Source organism: Peromyscus leucopus, chromosome 15 (assembly GCF_004664715.2).
Source record: "Peromyscus leucopus breed LL Stock chromosome 15, UCI_PerLeu_2.1, whole genome shotgun sequence".
NCBI classification, from domain to species: domain Eukaryota; kingdom Metazoa; phylum Chordata; class Mammalia; order Rodentia; family Cricetidae; genus Peromyscus; species Peromyscus leucopus.
The window spans coordinates 59,212,962-59,231,549 of NC_051076.1; the positions used below are offsets into that span (position 1 = coordinate 59,212,962).

The 18,588-nt window shown below is 40.9% G+C and overlaps 1 protein-coding gene across 2 annotated transcripts in view; it reads right to left on the bottom strand.

The window, feature by feature from the left end:
* Positions 1–18,588, bottom strand: part of Thsd7b (thrombospondin type 1 domain containing 7B) — an 848,740-nt gene that overhangs the window by 495,866 nt on the left and 334,286 nt on the right. For both annotated transcript variants that reach the window (XM_028874962.2, XM_028874961.2), the window contains exon 5: positions 6,296–6,465. In XM_028874962.2, the coding sequence (XP_028730795.1) occupies positions 6,296–6,465 (170 nt within the window). The remainder of the gene's footprint in view (positions 1–6,295; positions 6,466–18,588) is intronic.

The window sequence follows — 18,588 nt, forward strand, 5'->3', positions numbered from 1 at the left end:
ACTACCTCGTAGTTTGGCACTCAAAACAAATCCAATCTAGCTGACAAAATGAAGTCAAGTGAGATATTCAACCAAAGATTGTGAATGTATTAGGCTTAGTATGCTTTTTTTCTGACTCTAAAAAGGAACATTTGACTGTTCATCAATGAAGTGCATGGGTGTGTGAATGATCAAAATGAAGACGAAGGTGTACCAAATTCAAAAGAAGTGCCTCCAACTAAACCCAAGAACATAGGCAGGTATTTGCATGCATTTGTTCAAAAAATATCTACTGAGTTCTTATCTACATTTTCCCAGAAAAATATATGCACTGCTGGGATGTCTACTAAGATCACAGAAAGTCTGCTTTCTTGCAAGATTTATACAAGGTGGAAGAAGGAGAGAGAAGACATTTTAAGAAATGAATGATGAAAACAAAATAAGGGAAAATTGAGATTATAAAAGGAGAACAATAATAAATGTGGATGAAAAGGAAGAGATGCCCCCTGGTCCCCATCTTCCTTCACACTCATATTATATTTCACATAATAAAGTGATTAATTATTGATTTGTCTCATTCTTTCTTTCAAAACATAGTCATCAAGCCTAATGGCTGACATCCTTTGGAGAACAGAGCCTGTGTGAGAATTGGTGTTAGTACTTCATTTGGGCTATGAGATGTCATTGAAAAATCTATACTCATATCCATTATAGATCCTTGACAATCTCCCTCTTCTGTGATGCTACAAGCTTTGGTTTCAGTAACACATATCATGAAATTATCAAGTTATTTGGTATAATTTTGAAAAAAAAATATGTATACATACACACAGGAAAAACATATGCTTTTCTTCTTTACAAAATCAGATTAAGTTGGACCCATGTATCAACAAACACATTTATTTATCTGCAAGCCATTTCTTTTTCCCATAAGCAATGTAAAACATCTCCTTCAGCTACTCTGCATTTTGTTTTCCAGCTCTGTCCTGCTCTCACTTAAATCATGTAAAGTATTTCTTGAGCTAAATAAATTGAGAAATATATAATGTCAAGAAGTGCCTGATAATTTAATTACTGATAAAATAGGAGCTCTTCAGTAGTTTTGCTAATCATCATAATGTAATAAGCACGCCCACGTCACACTAACATAAGTTTGTTATACTTGATTTAGAAAATAACTAAACATAGATTTTTAAGTAGCAATCAAACACAGCTAATAAAAACCAACCTTTATTTAGGCTTCCAGTGACCAAGTTGTCTCTCAATATTTAACAATCCTTTTTCCTCTACGAAATGTTTCACATCTTTGGAGAGAATGTTTAAGCTATATTTTCACTTAACGTCTTTATCTAGTTCTATTTGTCAAACTATTATCTATCTATCAACCATTCAGCTAAACATATGATCTATGATCTATGTTTGTCTCTGTAATAAAGTAAGGCTTACATAATTATACACACACACACACACACACACACACACACACACACACACACATAATTGTCACAAGCTTTCTTACTTCCTGTCTAGAAAATTTGCCTACACTGCCACAGTTGCTTATATCAAGATTATGGTTGGGTAACTTTCTAACCATTCTCCTTAGGTAAGACATAGATGGAGTCAAACTCAACCCTGGACTACTTGTGGACTTTGGACTCCATAACAATATCCTATGGAAAATGACTTTTAATCTCCAAACACCATCCTGTAGATTATGCATTTGAGATACAAGCAGAGGAAGAAGACAGTCTAATAGAATAGGTCTAATAAGTCCCTGAGAATTGACTCAGGATGCCATTCTTCCTTTCCCCTGCTCCACTACCTCTCTCTCTCTTGGTCTCCTTCTCCTCTGTCCCATTCTTTTGTTTGTTAAGTAAAACATGTCCCCTTGCCTTCACTCACCTCCTTCCTTCACTGTCTGGTTCACTGAGGAGTATGGAGGTGTGTCTGTTGATTATACTTCTCTTCTCCCCTGCTGACTTCCCCTGCAGCTTCTGAGTGAGGTAACCCAGACTCAGAAAGACAAAGATGGTATGTACTCACTCATAGGAGGATACTAGATGTGAAACAAGGATGACTGGACTGCTACTCACATCACCAGTGAGGCTACCTGGAAAACAGGACCCCAAGAAAGACACGAGGATAACCCAATGACGGAGAAATGGCTGAGCTTTACATGAACAACCTGGACATGAATGAGAGTAATGAAGGGCAAGGGTCGAGGGAAAGAGAGCGGGAGATCCCAGCTGGATCAAGAACAGAGAGGGAGAACAAGAAATAGGAGACCATGGTAAATGAAAACCACATGAGAAAAGGAAGAAACAAAGTGCTAAAGAGGCCCACAGAAATCCACAAAGATATCCCCACAAAAGACTGCTGGCAATGGTCGAGAGACAGCCGGAACTGACCTACTCTGGTGATGGGATGGCCAAACACCCTAATAGTTGTGCCAGAAACCCCATTCAAGGACTGAGGATCTGGATGCAGAGATCCACAGCTAGGCCCTGGGTGGAGCTCCGGGAGTCTAATTAGCAAGAAAGAGGAGGGTTTATATGAGCGAGAATTGTTGAAACCAAGGTTGGATAAAGCACAGGGACAAATAACCAAACGAATGGAAACACATGAACTATGAACCAAAGGCTGAGGGGCCCTCAACTGGAGCAGGCCCTCTGAATAGGTGAGATAGTTGATTGGCTTGATCTGTGTGGGAGGCATCTAGGCAGTGGTACCAGGTCCTGTGCTCATTGCATGAGTTAGCTGTTTGAAACCTGGGACTTATGCAGGGACGCTTGGCTCAATCTGGGAGGAGGGGACTGGACCTGCCTAGACTGAGTCTACCAGGTCGATCTCAGTCCTCGGGGAAGGCTTTGTCCTGGAAGAGGTGGGAATGGGGGTGAGCTGGGGGGAAGAGGGGGGCAGGAATGGGGAGAACAAGGGAATCTGTGGTTGTTATGTAGAACTGAATGGTATTGTAAAATAAAATAAAAGGGAAAAAAATAAATAAACAAAATGAAGAAAACCAAAAAAAAAAAAACAAAAACAAAAAAACAACAAAATACAAAAACAAAACAAAACAAAACAAAATTCCAAGGAGGAAGTACCATAGAACAATGTACCTGTTTCTTTAGGCCTCAATGGGATTTATCAAGTTTTCTGCTCTGAGTTAGCAAAGGCTATTTCATTCAGTTGTCTGTTTCTTCCTTAGCACAAACAAGATAAAATGCTACCCCCTTGTTTAAACAGCCAGGTTGGTTTTTCTTCTCAGGGTGCCAGTAAAGGGCAGTCTAGTACTATATTCACGACACTTCATTCTCACACTCAAATGAGTATATTGACTTTAAGACCAATTCCTATAGACAAGTAAAAGGAATTTCCAGTCCTTGACAAGTCTGGGGAATATCTTCTCCAATGCCCCCTTAAGAAATACATTCATCTGTTCAGAACGAACATTATTTATACTTTAAAACATTTCTGGATAGCCAAATGAGTTTGCAAATAGGACTTGACCACTATGAGAGTTTCTTTAGCATATTGACATTTTAATCTTCTTACAAAGAACTGAGCATAAAGAATTCATTCTTTGCTTTCAATGCCTAATCATACTATCAAAAATAAAGTCTTACCTCCCAAGTAGTGCAGAAAACCTCTCTTCCCAACACCTGTGAATTCCCCTACCCATTTAGTTCTCCTCACAGCAGCTTACAGGCCACCTCAATACACAAGCATCAGTCCCTATATTCTGTTCCTATGTTATCTCCACCTACAATAACAAAAGACCTCTGACAGGCATTGGCTTCTCCAAGAGGATTACTTCCAGGTAATCCTTGAATCCTTAAATGGTTTTGACCATATTGTGTTTGCAATGATCACAAGACTTGAACATACCAAAGCACAATTATTATGTTGCTTTCCTAATGAAAAGATAGGAAAGTTTTGGAGGGATACCTTTCTGTAATGACAGCAACTAGGACAGAGACAAAAGGAGAGCTGATCCGTGACAGAATGTTTTTGAAGAAAAAGAAATGTCATCAACTTCAATTTCTTTAAAGGGGCAGGAAAGATGGCTTCTGTCCAAGCCTGACAACTTTTATTTGATCCCCCACACCCAGGTAGTATAAAGACAGATTTAAAAAACTGATTCCCCGGCCGTGTCCTCCAGCTTATATACAAGCACATTGCACACATGCATGTTCATGCACATAAAGAAGCTAATTAATTCATTTTAACTATTTTTTTTAAATATCATTAGTTTGGGCATTTATTACTACCTTAGCAGACAAGGGTAGAAATAGCTAAATCCTTTTGACCTAATTTGACAAGCAGTTACTGTCTTTTACAACAGACACTCAAATGTTCTCTTGCATTCAATATGGGTCTAGAAGAAATTTGTATACCACCAGACTTGTCAAAGGTTGCACGGGAAGGATAGTAAAAATGAAAGAATTTATAAGGAAGGAAAGTAATGGAAAGATAGCGCTGCTGATTCACTTGCACTACAGAGCAAAATAAAACTCTTTGATAACTGTGACAGAGTAAGTGGGACGCTACCTCGAGCCTTCTGTGTGGCTGTGCCGTGTTAGAAAAGAGCTTTCCTTGCTATATTCAGCTCTGCACAAGAAGACATGGTTAAGTGACACATCAGTGTGTTTGCAGCCCCAGACATCTCTTCCCTCAGAACCGAGGGCTTCTAAAGTGCTCACATGAACCCAAGTATTAATTCAGAAGTGTGCCCCAGCCTGAGAGAGCATCTTCATTGTCCCATGCTTTATTCAGATGGGGCTCTATCTGTGATGAACATCTCTTCCTCATTTGCTCTTTCATTGTGTAGTATCTATTCTTCAGGGCTAAAACACTGTCTCCACAAGTTTTTCCTAGTTGTAATCCCCCTGCCAAATCTAGTTTGCTTTCTGTTGCTGTGATAAAAACATTCTTGCTTAGTAGGCTAACATTTCTAGATCATAATCCATTGATAAAGGAAGGAATTCAGGGCATGAATTTAAGAAGCAAGAATTGAAAGAAAAACCATGGAGGATGCTGCTCTCCAGCCAAGGATCACCTGTCTAGGATAGTGCTGTCCACAATGGGCTGACCCTTCTACATTGATCATCAATCAAGACACTCTCATAGATGTTCGCAGAGTTTAACCTGATCAAGGCCATTCATCAATTGAAGTTCATAATCTCTTCCCAGGTGAACCTAGGTTGTGTCAAGTTGATAATAAAGAACGTCTAGGACATTGCCCACTATGCAAATTTCCATTAACAAAGCTGGAAATATGGTTGAAGAAACTTTGGAAATAGATTCATTAAAAAGAAGATCATTGTGCTTTATAGAAGAAACTTTAGGAAGATGAAATTTGAATAGGAGATACAAAGTCAAAGCAGAGAATAGGTAGGCCATAGACACTCAAGTCTTTGTCTTTGAAGCTCCTTGAATTGTAGTTATGAATAAAAGGGAAGAAGGCAGGAGATGAGAAAGAAGCATCCTCAATATTTGAAAGGATAATCTGGAGCTTTTAATCTAATGCTGTGTTTTCTACGTTCAGAAGAGTTATGATAGTCTTGTTTTCTCCTGAAACACAGAGTATGTAGGTTGTCCATTTTTATAATTGTACTTAGAGAAGAAAACAATAGCTATGTTTAAGCAGCACTATCCCAAAAGGTGATCATTTAAGCTCAGAGCCATAGACGTTCTAGAACTCTGGGACTTGTCACAAGGTGTGTCTAGCAGGAAAAGCTAGACATAATGAAAGTCACACATTACCCTAATAAGAAAGTTTGAATCTCATCTTCCTGACCAAAGTACCCAGAAGTTCCTCATTTTCAAGTTCATCACACCGGTAGAGGATCCATTCAGCCTCAATTTTCTAAGCAGCTGATAGAAGCCACAGGTTCTTCTAGAAGGCCAGCATTGTCCTCCACTCTTGTTTATTAAGTCAATAAATGTGCATAAATCTGAGCAGTTGATGTTTGCTGAGTGAGGCAAAAATCGCTCTCCTTTGACTGGCTACTGGGATGCTGCCCATGCCCCAGTGGTTGGTGTCCCACCTATGTGCATAGGAGAGGCACTAGTTGAACTTTAGGGAGGTATTATCCGAAAGCAGGACATGAAGTTGGGAGAGCTATGGAACTCAAGGTATTTGGGGTAGTTGAGGATAGGCAATAGTGAATGGATATGATAGAAATAATATGCATAAAATTTCAAAAACTAAACAAATATTTATTTCCAAGTTAAGAAAAATACTAGGAGCAGTGCTGGGGTGGGGTGGGTTCTCCTTCCAGCCAGCAGCACCCTGCGCCAGGAGCTGGTTACCTACCTTCCTTGGCCCTTGGTGTGATGGTTGCTGGTAGACTCTGGGCACAGTACACCTCCCGGGTCTGGATCCCACCACCACACACTGGTCCTGTGTCATGCCAAAGTGGGTCCTGTTGCTCCAGAAGAAGAGAGACTTGGCATTCCTTCCATTCAGAGGTTCTCCAGGAATACCTGTTTGGTTTGATTTGTTTGACAGAAGAGGCAATGAGGAAAGTATCCAGATCTGAAGAAAGCAGGTAATGACATCAAACATGCACAAAAATCTCTTTCTCACTGTGGAGAAAAAAAGTCTCCTGGCTTTGGATTACTAAACCTCTGTTATTTCCCAGAGAAATGCACACTTGTCCATTGTGTCAACAGATAGCACAAAGTGACTAGACTGAAGGAAGGCAAATAGGTCAATTGGTGAGTGTTTAAGGCAAGCTGTGGGTGTGTAAGACAAGCTGTGGGTGTCTCAGCACGAAGTGCAAGAGAGAGAAGAATTAGAGGAATGGTCTGCAAACACAGTATGGCAGCTGAAATTGTCATTGAGAGTTACCAGACAGACTTCCGACTGACTCTATGCAAGTTAGCTTTCTTTTTCAGTTAGCAGAGGAATGTATACTCTTGTGGACATTTTCTTTCCTAATAGAGCAAATTGGTCTCTAACATCTCAATCATGATGTAGAAATCATTTTCTCCCCATTTAACGCCTTGACACTGGGATAAAGCAATTAAGATGAATTCATTAAAATGTGTGTTACATGTTTATTAAAATGTGTTAACACTGTGTATGTCACTCTGTTTAGTCAACGAATATTTTTCAACACAAGCAGCAAGCAGTTATTTAAACTGACTTAGAAATGTGTCTTCCTGGTTTATAATTAATTGGTGAAGAAACATTTTAAAACAGGTAAAACTAAAGTAGTAAAATACAATAGAGTTTATACGCAGTTTACAGAAAACAAAACTTTCACAATCATACCTGGGTTAACATCAGACATAATTTCCTTTTGTGTGTTATTACAGTGTTATTCAAGCCCAAATCATTAATATGACTCACAGCATCCTCATACATACACACAGACTCATTACCTTCTGGAATAACAAAGAAAGCCTGAGAACATGCTCAGATGTGAGGAAAGATTTCTCAGCTATGTAATTGCTTACAATAAAAGTAAAATATAATAATTATTATATGTCACCAAGACCATAGTTTTTCAGAAACAAGAGTGAAATTGAAAACCAAGCAGTAAATATGCAAATATCTAAAATATCTTGATAACAATCAAACCCTTTGCAGCGAATGTTATCATTCTAAAAGGCTGGAAAGTGTGGGGTCATAAGTCTGCATGAAGCTCATTGTCAGCTGAAGATGCAGACAATCCATCCAGACTTGTTGCAACATGATTTTTCTCCCTTACCTTCACTACTTCATTTCCACATGATTTCCCCAGGCTTAAAGATTTGTGGACAAGGGACTACTGTAGAGACAGTTCAGCTGTATAAGTGTTAGGACATGAGTTCAGATGCCCAGATCTCAGGTATGCACCCTGGCTGGTTATGGAGAAAAATAGGACCCCTGGAGTTTCTGGCCAGCCAGTTTAGATGAATATACGAGCTTCAGAATTAGTAAAATCTCAAAACACAAGGTGGAGAGAAATTAAGGAAGATACCTGCTATCAATCTCTGGTCTCCACATTCATACATGCACATACACACACTCCCATGCACACCACACATAGTAGTATATACAAATATATGCACCACATACACACAGGAGTAGGGATTTGTGACAAGGAAGGAATTTGAGGTCCCAAAGTCAAATCTTCCTTCTTACAGGTGAGCATAAACAACATTCTTCTAATTCCTGGACAGCAGGAAGATAGAGAGCAGGTCAGGTCTCCCCAGAGCACAAGACAGCACTTCTCCAAAGGAATAATTATAAATCAACCCATCCCCAACTTTTCAATCCATTCCCTAGGGTCACATAAGCGAAGGACTTGGCTCTGTGCTGTGGGACACAGGGAGCTCTGTTGGATGTCAAAGTGAGGTGAGGCTGGTAACTGACTGTAGGACTGGATTGTTACTCAACTCTTCACTTTCAAGTGCCCTCCCTTTTTGACTCTGCTAAAGAAGTCTCTTTGCCTATTAAGGAGCTAGCTACAGTAGCTGACTCCGAACCAGTAAGACCAATGTGTGTGGTATGCACTGGGGTGCATTCTTAAGAATCTCACCCACATGAACTGAATAGGAGCCTAGCTACTTATTAGATCTTCAACTTTATCAACTTGATTTCCAGTTCTATTTTCTCATTCATAAGATGCAAGTAATCAACCAAACACTGAATTTGGTATATAATGAAAGTTAATCCTCTTTCTATTCTTGTTCATATCCCCTACACACACATATTTCTCTTTTTACTCGAGACAGGGGCAAATGTATTCCAGACTTGCTCTGAACTCACACTTGTATAGCTGAGGATAACCTTGAGTTTCTGATCCTCTTATCTCTCCTTCCAGACTACTCCAAATATAGCTATCTACCGTTACACCTGGTTTATGTAGTGCTGGTGACTGAACCTAGGGCTTCACACATTATAGGCAAACACTTTACCAACTGAGCTACATCCCTATTTCCCTGTCTCCTTATATCCTCCTCTGTGTATTTGTCCATTGCTGCCTCACTACACACACACACACACACACACACACACACACACACACACACACATACACACACTTATTCATGGGGGTTTCATTGGTTTCACTGATAGCTATATATTTGGTCTTACCTAGCACTGTACTCTGCATGCTCCCACACTGTCCTGACAGATAAGGTGTTCCCTCTGAGGCAACAGTGGCATGACTATTGGAGGGATATCCAACTACTCTCTGGTTGAATTTGAAGCCTACCAAGGGAGGGAATTCATGCCTGGCACTATAAATCTGGTCAATAACCCATGGCTCAGGTGGTCCCGGTTCCTAGGGGGAACCTACTGCTGTTGTTTTACTAAATGTTCATGTTATCCAACTGCCTTATAACTATTCATGTTTTTTTGTTTGTTTGTTTGTTTTGTTGTTGTTGTTTTGGGTAACTGTTCATGTCTGTACCCATAGATTTTTGCTCCTGGTAAGGGAAGCTTGTTTTACAATGGGCAGTGGTTAACACAGAGACTAGTCAAAATAATAAGAACAAGAAGGTGTGAGTGGTTAGCCACAGAGTGAACATCTAGATCAACCACTTTAAACCTAAAGTTCAAGAAAATTTGGAGAACAGCGGGCAGAAAGAATGTAAGAGTCCGAGGCTGGGGAAGAGTGCTTTCCTCTGGCCATGACACGGCTGTTGCACATATAACTTAAAGCCACTGTGGTGACTGACACCAGATCTGTGCCAGACCAAGCTAGCTAAACTTTCTGTGTAGATCAGGAAGTGGTTCCCTGTGCTCCCCTGCTAGCTGAGGAGTCCCTGGTAGTTGATGGCTGCTGAGAGAGGGAGAGCGCCTTTGCATCAGGGCCGTGGCCATGGTAGGTGCTACTCCCCACTGGTCAGCGGCACATCCACAGGCATACAGACGGCACTATGTGGATTTTATTTCAGAAAAAGACAGAAACAGAGATGGAGGGAGTTGTGTTGGAGATACCTGAAAGGAACTGGAAGGGAAGTGTGGGGTGGATATGATCAAGATACATTTTATAGATGTTTACACTTATCAAAGAAATTTCAAAATGTTTTTAAATTCTAAAACGTCCTAGATTAGATATTGCTTAATGACACATTCTTCTTATTCCAGCGAACAAAGTGTTGAAAAGAACATGGAGAACAGTTTAGCACCATGGCAAGTCAAATGGGGAAGAGGTTACTTGGTACAAACCACTTTTTCAATTATTTTTTCACAACTCTGTAATAATTATTAATAGATTTTGGAAGTCATTGTGAAGAAAAATGAAAAGGAAAGTTTAATGACTATGGTTTTACATAAAGAAATAAAATTTCTGTTGGTAGCTCATTAACCAGAGAGACCCAAATTCTGTTCACTGGCAAGTGACAAAAAAATCTCTAAAGAAAAGTGGGGCATTTATTACTATCACTATTGTTTCCCACCCCTGAGAAAATACCAACTCAGCAAGAGGCAAGAGAACAGCAGACCAGGGAAGGGCTTCTGCTCCTTTTTAAATATGGGTCATTACATAGTCTTTGCTCATCTCTTTTTACTTCATGTTTTCCAAAAGGCTCAGCTATGTTTTGTCACAAATCACCCAGCAGCCATGAAAACTGAGTGCCCTGAACTCCACCAACCTAAGAGAGAGAATGTCTCTCGGATCTGACAGAATAAGAAATCAAAGGGGTGCGCTCAGCTAAACGTTACTCCCTCGCTGCTTCAGAAGTGTTTATGGTGGAAGGCCGAGGCAAATGCCGGCTCCCTCGCCTGCGACATTTTCTTGAATGACTGAGTCTGTGTCAATGACCAGGCTTTGCAAAACCCTGCTTCCAAGTTCAGTGCCATTTAACACATCTCATTCTGCTTCCCTGCTCAGGAGGGGAGTGTGAAGTCTTAGAAACCAGAGTCCTCTGTCCCTGGGGAAGCAACACCAACACTCGAAAGTGGCTCTGGAAATGCCTCCAGTGGGGTAGATGGACACCAAAGGAAAGAAATGAGTGGATTTCCATGCCTCCTACCCCGGCACGTGTATAGAATCAATTTGCTTTTGCCTGACAGTTTGGCTCAAGAGAATAAACATGGCATTAATTTATTTGGGCTGTTATGGTGTCAGGTAAGTGGTAAGGTAGGATTCAAGGTGAGTTTTGTTTGACTCTGTAGTTACAGTGAATGGAAAAGCCACAAAGTCCACTCTGGTAAAACTGAATCCTAGCTTGGTAAAAGCAGATGCTCTGACCAGCCCAGATATTGCAAGAACCAGCAATACTGGTACACAGTGGAGGGACTGGATCCTGGGCTGAAAAAAAATAACAACAAAACCCCTACATATCCTCCATTGGTTCATAGGATACTGTCAGTGATGCCTGTCCAACAATACGTCTCAATATCAAGATATTTACCAAACCTTTGTTTTATAATTAGACTATTATAGCTTCACAAGGTTAAATTTCAACCCTTTGGAGAGAAGAAAGGGGAAGGGAATGAAAGTCAAGCAACCTACTCTAACTGTGAAAATTCAAATCACCACTCACAGTTCCCAAAGACAAGTTTCTAAAAGGAGAGGGAGTCATTTTTTTTCCCCTAGAAAACCCTGAAATCAAATCCCTCCCATTGCTCCCTTGTCAGTTCTTTTTAGTAAGTCAACCATCTACTCCTGGGGTCATGGCCTTGGGGTCCCTGATGTTAGTGAGTGAGTAGACCTCCAGTCACCTACTCAAAGAGGGAAATGTTAGGACTCCAATTATGCATGATGCTCATGGAAGACACCTCTTAAAACAGATGTGGGTGAATGTAAGACCATGTATCAGAGACTGAAGCCAGAAAAGACCTACCAAGCAGACCCCACCAGCAACAGAGATAGGCCTGCCCAGATAGGAAGTTCATCTCTAGCTCATGGTGTGTTTACCCACCCTCACTTCAGCAACGGCATTCCGACTTCCAACTCTGTGTGTGCTATGAGTGATGTCAGACACTAGGGAGTGTGACAGACTCCAAGACCCAGGGAAGATACCCACCTTCCAGTGGGATAGGTAGACATTAGAGTTTCCGTATCTAGCATGGCATCAGGCTAGCAGAAAAGAGAGATGAACAGAAAGAAAGCCTCATCAAGGAAGCCTTGAGTCCTGAGTGAAAAGAGGCAGAGAGCAGAGGACCAAGTAGGCATCAGTGTTCTGGCAGGGCAGTGAACATGTTCAAAAGTCAAGCTGGAAGTAGGCTTGGCCTTTAAGAAACACACGGAGCCACTGTGGTGGGAGAGATGCTCTATGCCTTACAGTCAATGGGCAGAGACCCAAAAGCAGGCTACACAGAGAGCTTTGCAGGTTAGTGTAAGGGTGATGATTTCCCAAAGGCAATAAGAAATTATGGGAAGTTGGGGGTGGCAGTGGCAACAAGCTGAAGTAATTTAAGTGCTAAAAGAATCACTCAGGAGGGGAGTGAAGAATGTGGGTAGGTAGGGAAAGGAGAGATGAGGGAGAAATCTTTGTAAGCCCAGGGTAGCTAAACTGCAGAGGTCCTGGTAAGTGTGGAGAGAAGCAATTGCATTCTAGATGCACTTTGAAGGTGGAAACGACTTTCTAATAGATTAAGCGCGGGATGGAAAAGAAAAGGAAGAGTACTAAATGGTTGCTGCATTTCTTCCGTGCCCAATATATAAATAGTATAATTCCTTGGCATTGAATACTCAGAGGATAGAGCTCCACAAGGACATTAAAATTCCAGATACCAGGGAGACACAACCGTGTATTCTAACTGAGCAATTCAGGCATTTGCTGGTTACATTATAGAACCTATTTTCTGAACCTATGAACTCATGCCTGAAATCTATTACCCATTGGTGGTCAATAGTATATCTGCATTAGATATAAATGTTAAGATTTGAGATGCTATCATTCTCAGGTGCTATATACAGCCTAAATACTAGTATAATAATAATAATAATAATAATAATAATAACAACAACAAAAGTAAAATCAACAACATTATGGGGCTGGAGAGTCAGTTCAGTGGTTAAGAGCACTTGCTTCTTTTGCAGAAGATTCAAGTTCTGTTCCCAGCATCCATGTCAGGCAGCTCACCTGGAGCTATAGCTCCAAGAGATCCAAAATCCTCTTCTGGCCTCCATGAGCACCTACACAAAGTGCACATATGAACCCTCCCCCACACACACACATGCATACACATAATTAAAAAATAAAAATATGTCCTAAAGTTAATGATAAAAAGGGAACATGAAACCGGGAAGCTAAGGAGCAATGGGGTTACAAGGGGGAGTTGGAGGGAGGCAGGCAAGGTGAATGGCTATGATCAATATGAATTGTATAAATTTCAAATAATCAAAATATTAACTATTGTAAAGGATACTAATGCTAACTCAAAGAACAATCTTCTAAGTGTGGAAACACATTTCTCATAAAAATCCAAGTGATAAAAATCTAGGTTAGGACAGAGCAACTTGAAGTCCTTGAGTTAAATAACTGTCAGCTTGACTTTCAGAGTAATGTCCAATTTAAGGAATTCTTTAACTAAACCTATCCCCTACATTGAGAGACAAAGGAAGGGGAAGTTTAAAATTCTCTTTCTTTGGGCAGTAAGTACAGCTCTCCTAAATGAGCAAAGCCAAAATTAGAAATGAAGAAGTGTTCAGTGACAATTCTTTAAAGATCTCCATCCTACCAAGGTGTCATAAAGTGATTCTAACAGCCACAAGACACCAGCTCCATGGCAGCCTCTGCCCTTCCAAATCTAAGCTTTGACACTTTCATAAGGCTCAGGGCTGCGTAAAGCATGGGCTTCCTCTTTCCCTCTTTGAACAGCTGAGATGTGAAGCCAAGAACATGGATAGAATCTTAAGTGATTTGACGATGACAGATTGATAGAATAATTGCATTAGCTAACGGTCATGTTTTGATTGAGCACATATAGATTTGCAAACACTCCTGGAATTGAAACCCCAGTGAAAGGTATTCAAATTAAATGTGTGCGTGTATTAAAAATCAGGGCTCTGTAGCGTGATTAATTTATGATAATGTCTGTTGTCCTTTGAAAGTTGTAAATACACTTGGAAAAGAATTAACTTGTCTTTTTTTTTTTTTTTTTTTTTTTTTTTTTTTTTTTGGTCAAACAGACCATCAGCATAAGGGAACTGGTCAAGCCTTTATACATTTTATGCTCTAGTAATTTTTTATTGGATAGAGTGGGCTATTGATTATGGAAAGCTACTCTGAAGCGCAAAGCTCTCTGCTTCTCAGCAGATGGCTTTGCTAGCCAAACTCCACATATGTATTATTAATAGACTTCTATCGCTATGCACAGCACTTAACAGTACGTTAACTTCCTTACACTAACCGGGGAACAAATCTTCCGTCCAGAAGGACTCATGAAACCACATTTACCAGTAATAGATAGATCCAATAAAAAAGGTGTCAATGTCCTGAGGAAATAATTTCAAATTCTTAGAAAACTTGTTTCGTTTCTGAAACAGATTCTCCATAGTGTTCCAGGGTTCCAGGGTAAGGATCCTTTACTTCTCAATTGCTGTAGAAATCTGTTTAATTTAAACAACTGAAACAATGCCTTCTTAAAGAATTCATTCATCTATCTGACAACACTTTATCGAGCTTATATTATGTGTAGGGTATTAGGTGCAATGAGAGAAATAAATGGGGAGAAGATTTAAAAGATGTGATTGGTGATGTGTGTTAGAAGCCAGTTGTGACCAAATCCAGACTGTGATCTCACTCCTTGCCCTATCTGGGCTAACATTTACAGCCATCACAATCTGGAAAATCAGGTGTGCACTGAGCAGAGACTATCTGAGACTGGGCAAGCTCTCTGCAGTTATCGGATCATCTTGATTGCACTAATTTCAGATGCCTTTTACAAAAATGCCTTTCACTGCTTCATACACATTATACAATAACTGTATGCATGCAATAAAGTATACGTGCAAATTATTGGTCTCTATCTGGCACTTGAGCAGAAACACGGTTTTACTATCTTTCACCCAGTGTTTACTGAGCATTGAATATGAGTCAAACACTCTTCTAGGACCCTCACTCTTGGAACGAAGGGAGGGAGAGAGGGAAAGAGGGAGGGAGGAAGGGAGGGAGAAAAGAAGGGAGGGCCTACCTGTGTGTGTGAGAACATCCTTGCTAAACACTCATAGACAATGTGGGAATACTATTCTGTTTGGAAGAACATATTATGCAAATTTCACAGGATGACCACATCAACATTTTCTGTTTCTTCCTTTCTGAATTATCCACTAATTAACCTCATGAAAGACTGAAACAGGTTTTGAGAGGAAATTGCCCCCAAAGCACTTTTTGTATTTTGCATTAGGTAAAGAAAAAATAAAATAACAGCCAGACCAGTTTTTTTCCCACATTTTCCTAGCATTCTGGCAGGCTCCAACAGCCATCCCCCAAATTCTCCAGAGTTTACTCAAGGAAAAATTATTTTGTCTAGAAAATCTAAAATTGAGCTCAGTGTTTCAATGAAATGTTAAGGAGACTCAGGCTGATCTCTGGACTTGTGTAACATGCAAATCAAAAGGGAATGTAGGAGCCTGGAAATGTCTCTTAGCATGAGTTTGCCCAGACAGACTTCATGCCAAGGATTTCTAGCCTACCCATAATAAGGATAAATGTACACATGCCAGCAATGAGGAAGGAAGGGAGGGTTAACAGAACCATCTATTTAGTGCCAGTCCAGAGTATTGAAACCACATTTAATAAATTGGCTTTTCTCTGTGGTAATGTTGCATAGTCTAGGGGATAACATTAGCCACGCAGCTTCTGCCTTGAAATTTTCTGAAGAGATTTACTCTGCATTGGTCATTGTCACCATCTAATAGTGCTGCCTGCTATCCAATTTCAAACTTGAAATGATGATGTAAGAGGTTGAACAGCCATTTTCATATGAAAAATTGCCTCCCACCCACAGGTGATAGTAGTTGCTGACAGGAGGTATCATTTCTAACAAAGATGTCTGCAGGTGACTCTTTATCAACATTCTTGTGTGATTATTACAAGTTCTTCCACTAGACTGGGGATCTCTTTATAGCTGTCTTCAGAATATGTGGTTATCTTGTGTAGTTCTTTGACCTGAGGAGCTTAGCACATGACAGGCCCCTCTGTCCTTTGCATTTAAGGCTGTAGTAAACAAGGCTTCCTCATCTTGCACAGTCCTTGAAAGCTTGGGCATGTGGATCTAATGCTTTGGAAGTTAACTGGTACACAGGAAGCAACCAAGCTCCTAGATGTTTTTGTTTGCTTGTTTTACTTTTACTGATTCTTTGTAGGTTTTCGCGCCATGCATTTCTATCCCACTTATCTCCCTGTCCCCTCTGTCCTTGTATCCATCCCCCTAGAAAAACAAAATCAAACTTAAAAGAAAAACCAAAAACCAAACCAAACAAAAAATAAAACCAAAACCCAAAACAAACAAACAAGATGAATCTTGTGGAACCTGCAGCGTGGCTGGTTGAGACACAGTTTACCCTTCAGTCTGATCATCAATATTTGCAAGTGTTCATTACCACAAGTCCTTGTACTGGCTCAAGGTCTCTGGTTTCTGCTACAACACCAATAATGTGCTTTCACTGGGGCTCCTCTTGGATAACCTGTTGTCATGTGTCATGGAGATCCTGCTTTTTTAGATCTGAAAGATTATCCCCTTCACATGTTCAACAGTTCATAGATTCGATAGATGTTGGAGTGGTTACCTCACAGCCCGGTTCTGTGCCTGGATATTAGGTTGCTTGGTCAGCTCCCTAGCTTTTCTTCATTGTCACTACCCAGATGAGCTCCCCAGCACTGCCTAGGCTAGTTCACCCAATGCAGCCTACAGCAAAGAGCCAGGCCAGTTCTCCTACTCTGTGGCCCTCAGATTCAGGTCCCCTTACTTATATCACCAGAGCCAGCTCTACTGTTTTGCCCAGGCAAGATGCAGGGCTCTCTCTCGTGATTGCTGTAGGGGGAATCTGAAGGGGTGGTGAGGTCAACTCTCCTTCTCTCACACCCTCAGGACTGGCTTACCTTCGACCCTGACAACAGGGTCAGCTCTAGTGCACTGCCTGGGACAGGGGTACAGGGCCTGCTCTCCTGTGTGATGTAGCTGGTGAGGGGCAGGGCTATTTCTCTCACTCTTATGACCCCAGGGCCAGCTTTCTCACTTACTGCAGGTGGTAATGGGTAAGGGGGTGGCATCTTCCTCTCACCCATGTCACCAAATGGCAGATGAGGGTGGATGGGGTCAGCTCTCCTGCTCTCATACCTTTAGGGTTCGCTCACCTGTGTCACAGACCACAAGGTCAGTTCTAGTGTGCTTTCCAGGTGAGGTGCATGCCTATGGTGAAGGGTGGGGCCGTCTTTCTCAAGTGTGGGGTTGAGCTCTCCCCTGAGGGGTAGGGCCAGCTCTCCAGCTGCAATATCCAGTCAGGGGCAGGACCAGCCAACCCAGGGCCAGCAAAGGGTGGGGCTGGCTCAGCACAGCATAGTTCCAATGATCCCTGTGCCAATACCTGCCATGGTCCTACGCATTTTTATGCATTGCATATCTTTTAGTGTCTAAGGACAGAAACTGATACTCAATGGTAGAGGAAAACCCCAAAGAACTCACGGTCACAGTAAAAAGGAGACTCATGTCTCTACCATGCTTATCACCCAGGGTGAGTATGTTTAGTGTTATGCTAGAGCTGGTAGAGACGCACATAATTACTTATAGGCTGTGTCATGTTGGAGAAGGGAGTTTCTTGGGCTGATCTTGAGTCTGTGTCAAAAGCATACCCCTGAGATGAGCTTAAGTGTGCACAATGGTAACTCTTACTCAGTTCTAAAATGTCCCTATAAGCACAACAGGACGAGACCTATCTCTTTTAAGATCAAGTCATGCAATTTCCAACAGGTTCTCATTCTCAAGAGTGCCTTAAAACTGGCCCCTCTTACTTACACTTATTCCCACACCCTGGTGCCAAGGACTGACTCGGTGGTCACAGCTGTAGTGAGTCAGCTGAGACCAGCTAGTGAGGCACCCTCAACACTACTATGGGGAAAAAATACCTGTTTGTAGGGACTACATCTCTCCTCCATCACATACTTTTCTTGGGATATTTGTCCCCTAATTTCCCAAGTGGTTATTCACATTCTTTAAATAATATCTCCAACCTAAATAGTACTTGTTCAAATAAAATTTTTCTACTAACACTATTTAATTCTGACCAAGCTCACCACAGCATTCCACAGGCTTCTCTCTTTACCTAAATATTTTATTTTTAACAACTCAGCCACCAAAAAATAAATATTATATAATTTATTGTATGTTTTTCCTTTGTTACTGAAGTCTGTTTCCATGAAGGGAGGGGCTTTTGTCTATTGTGCTCTCTGAAGTCTCCCTAGCATTTAACCCCATGCTTAGCACAGAACAAGAGCTCTGCTTATTTATTTCATGATCAAACACGTTTTCAATAGAAAAGACAGAGAAAGAGTACAGCCAAATCACAACGTGAGGGTTTAATCAAAGCAATGTGAAGACTCACAGAACCGTGCATTTTCCTGCTTTGGGGAAATGGGGTGAATAAAATTGTTTGATGTATGCGGACACTCATGAATTCTGGGATGGAGATACGGGCATTTGTATTTCCTAATAGATTT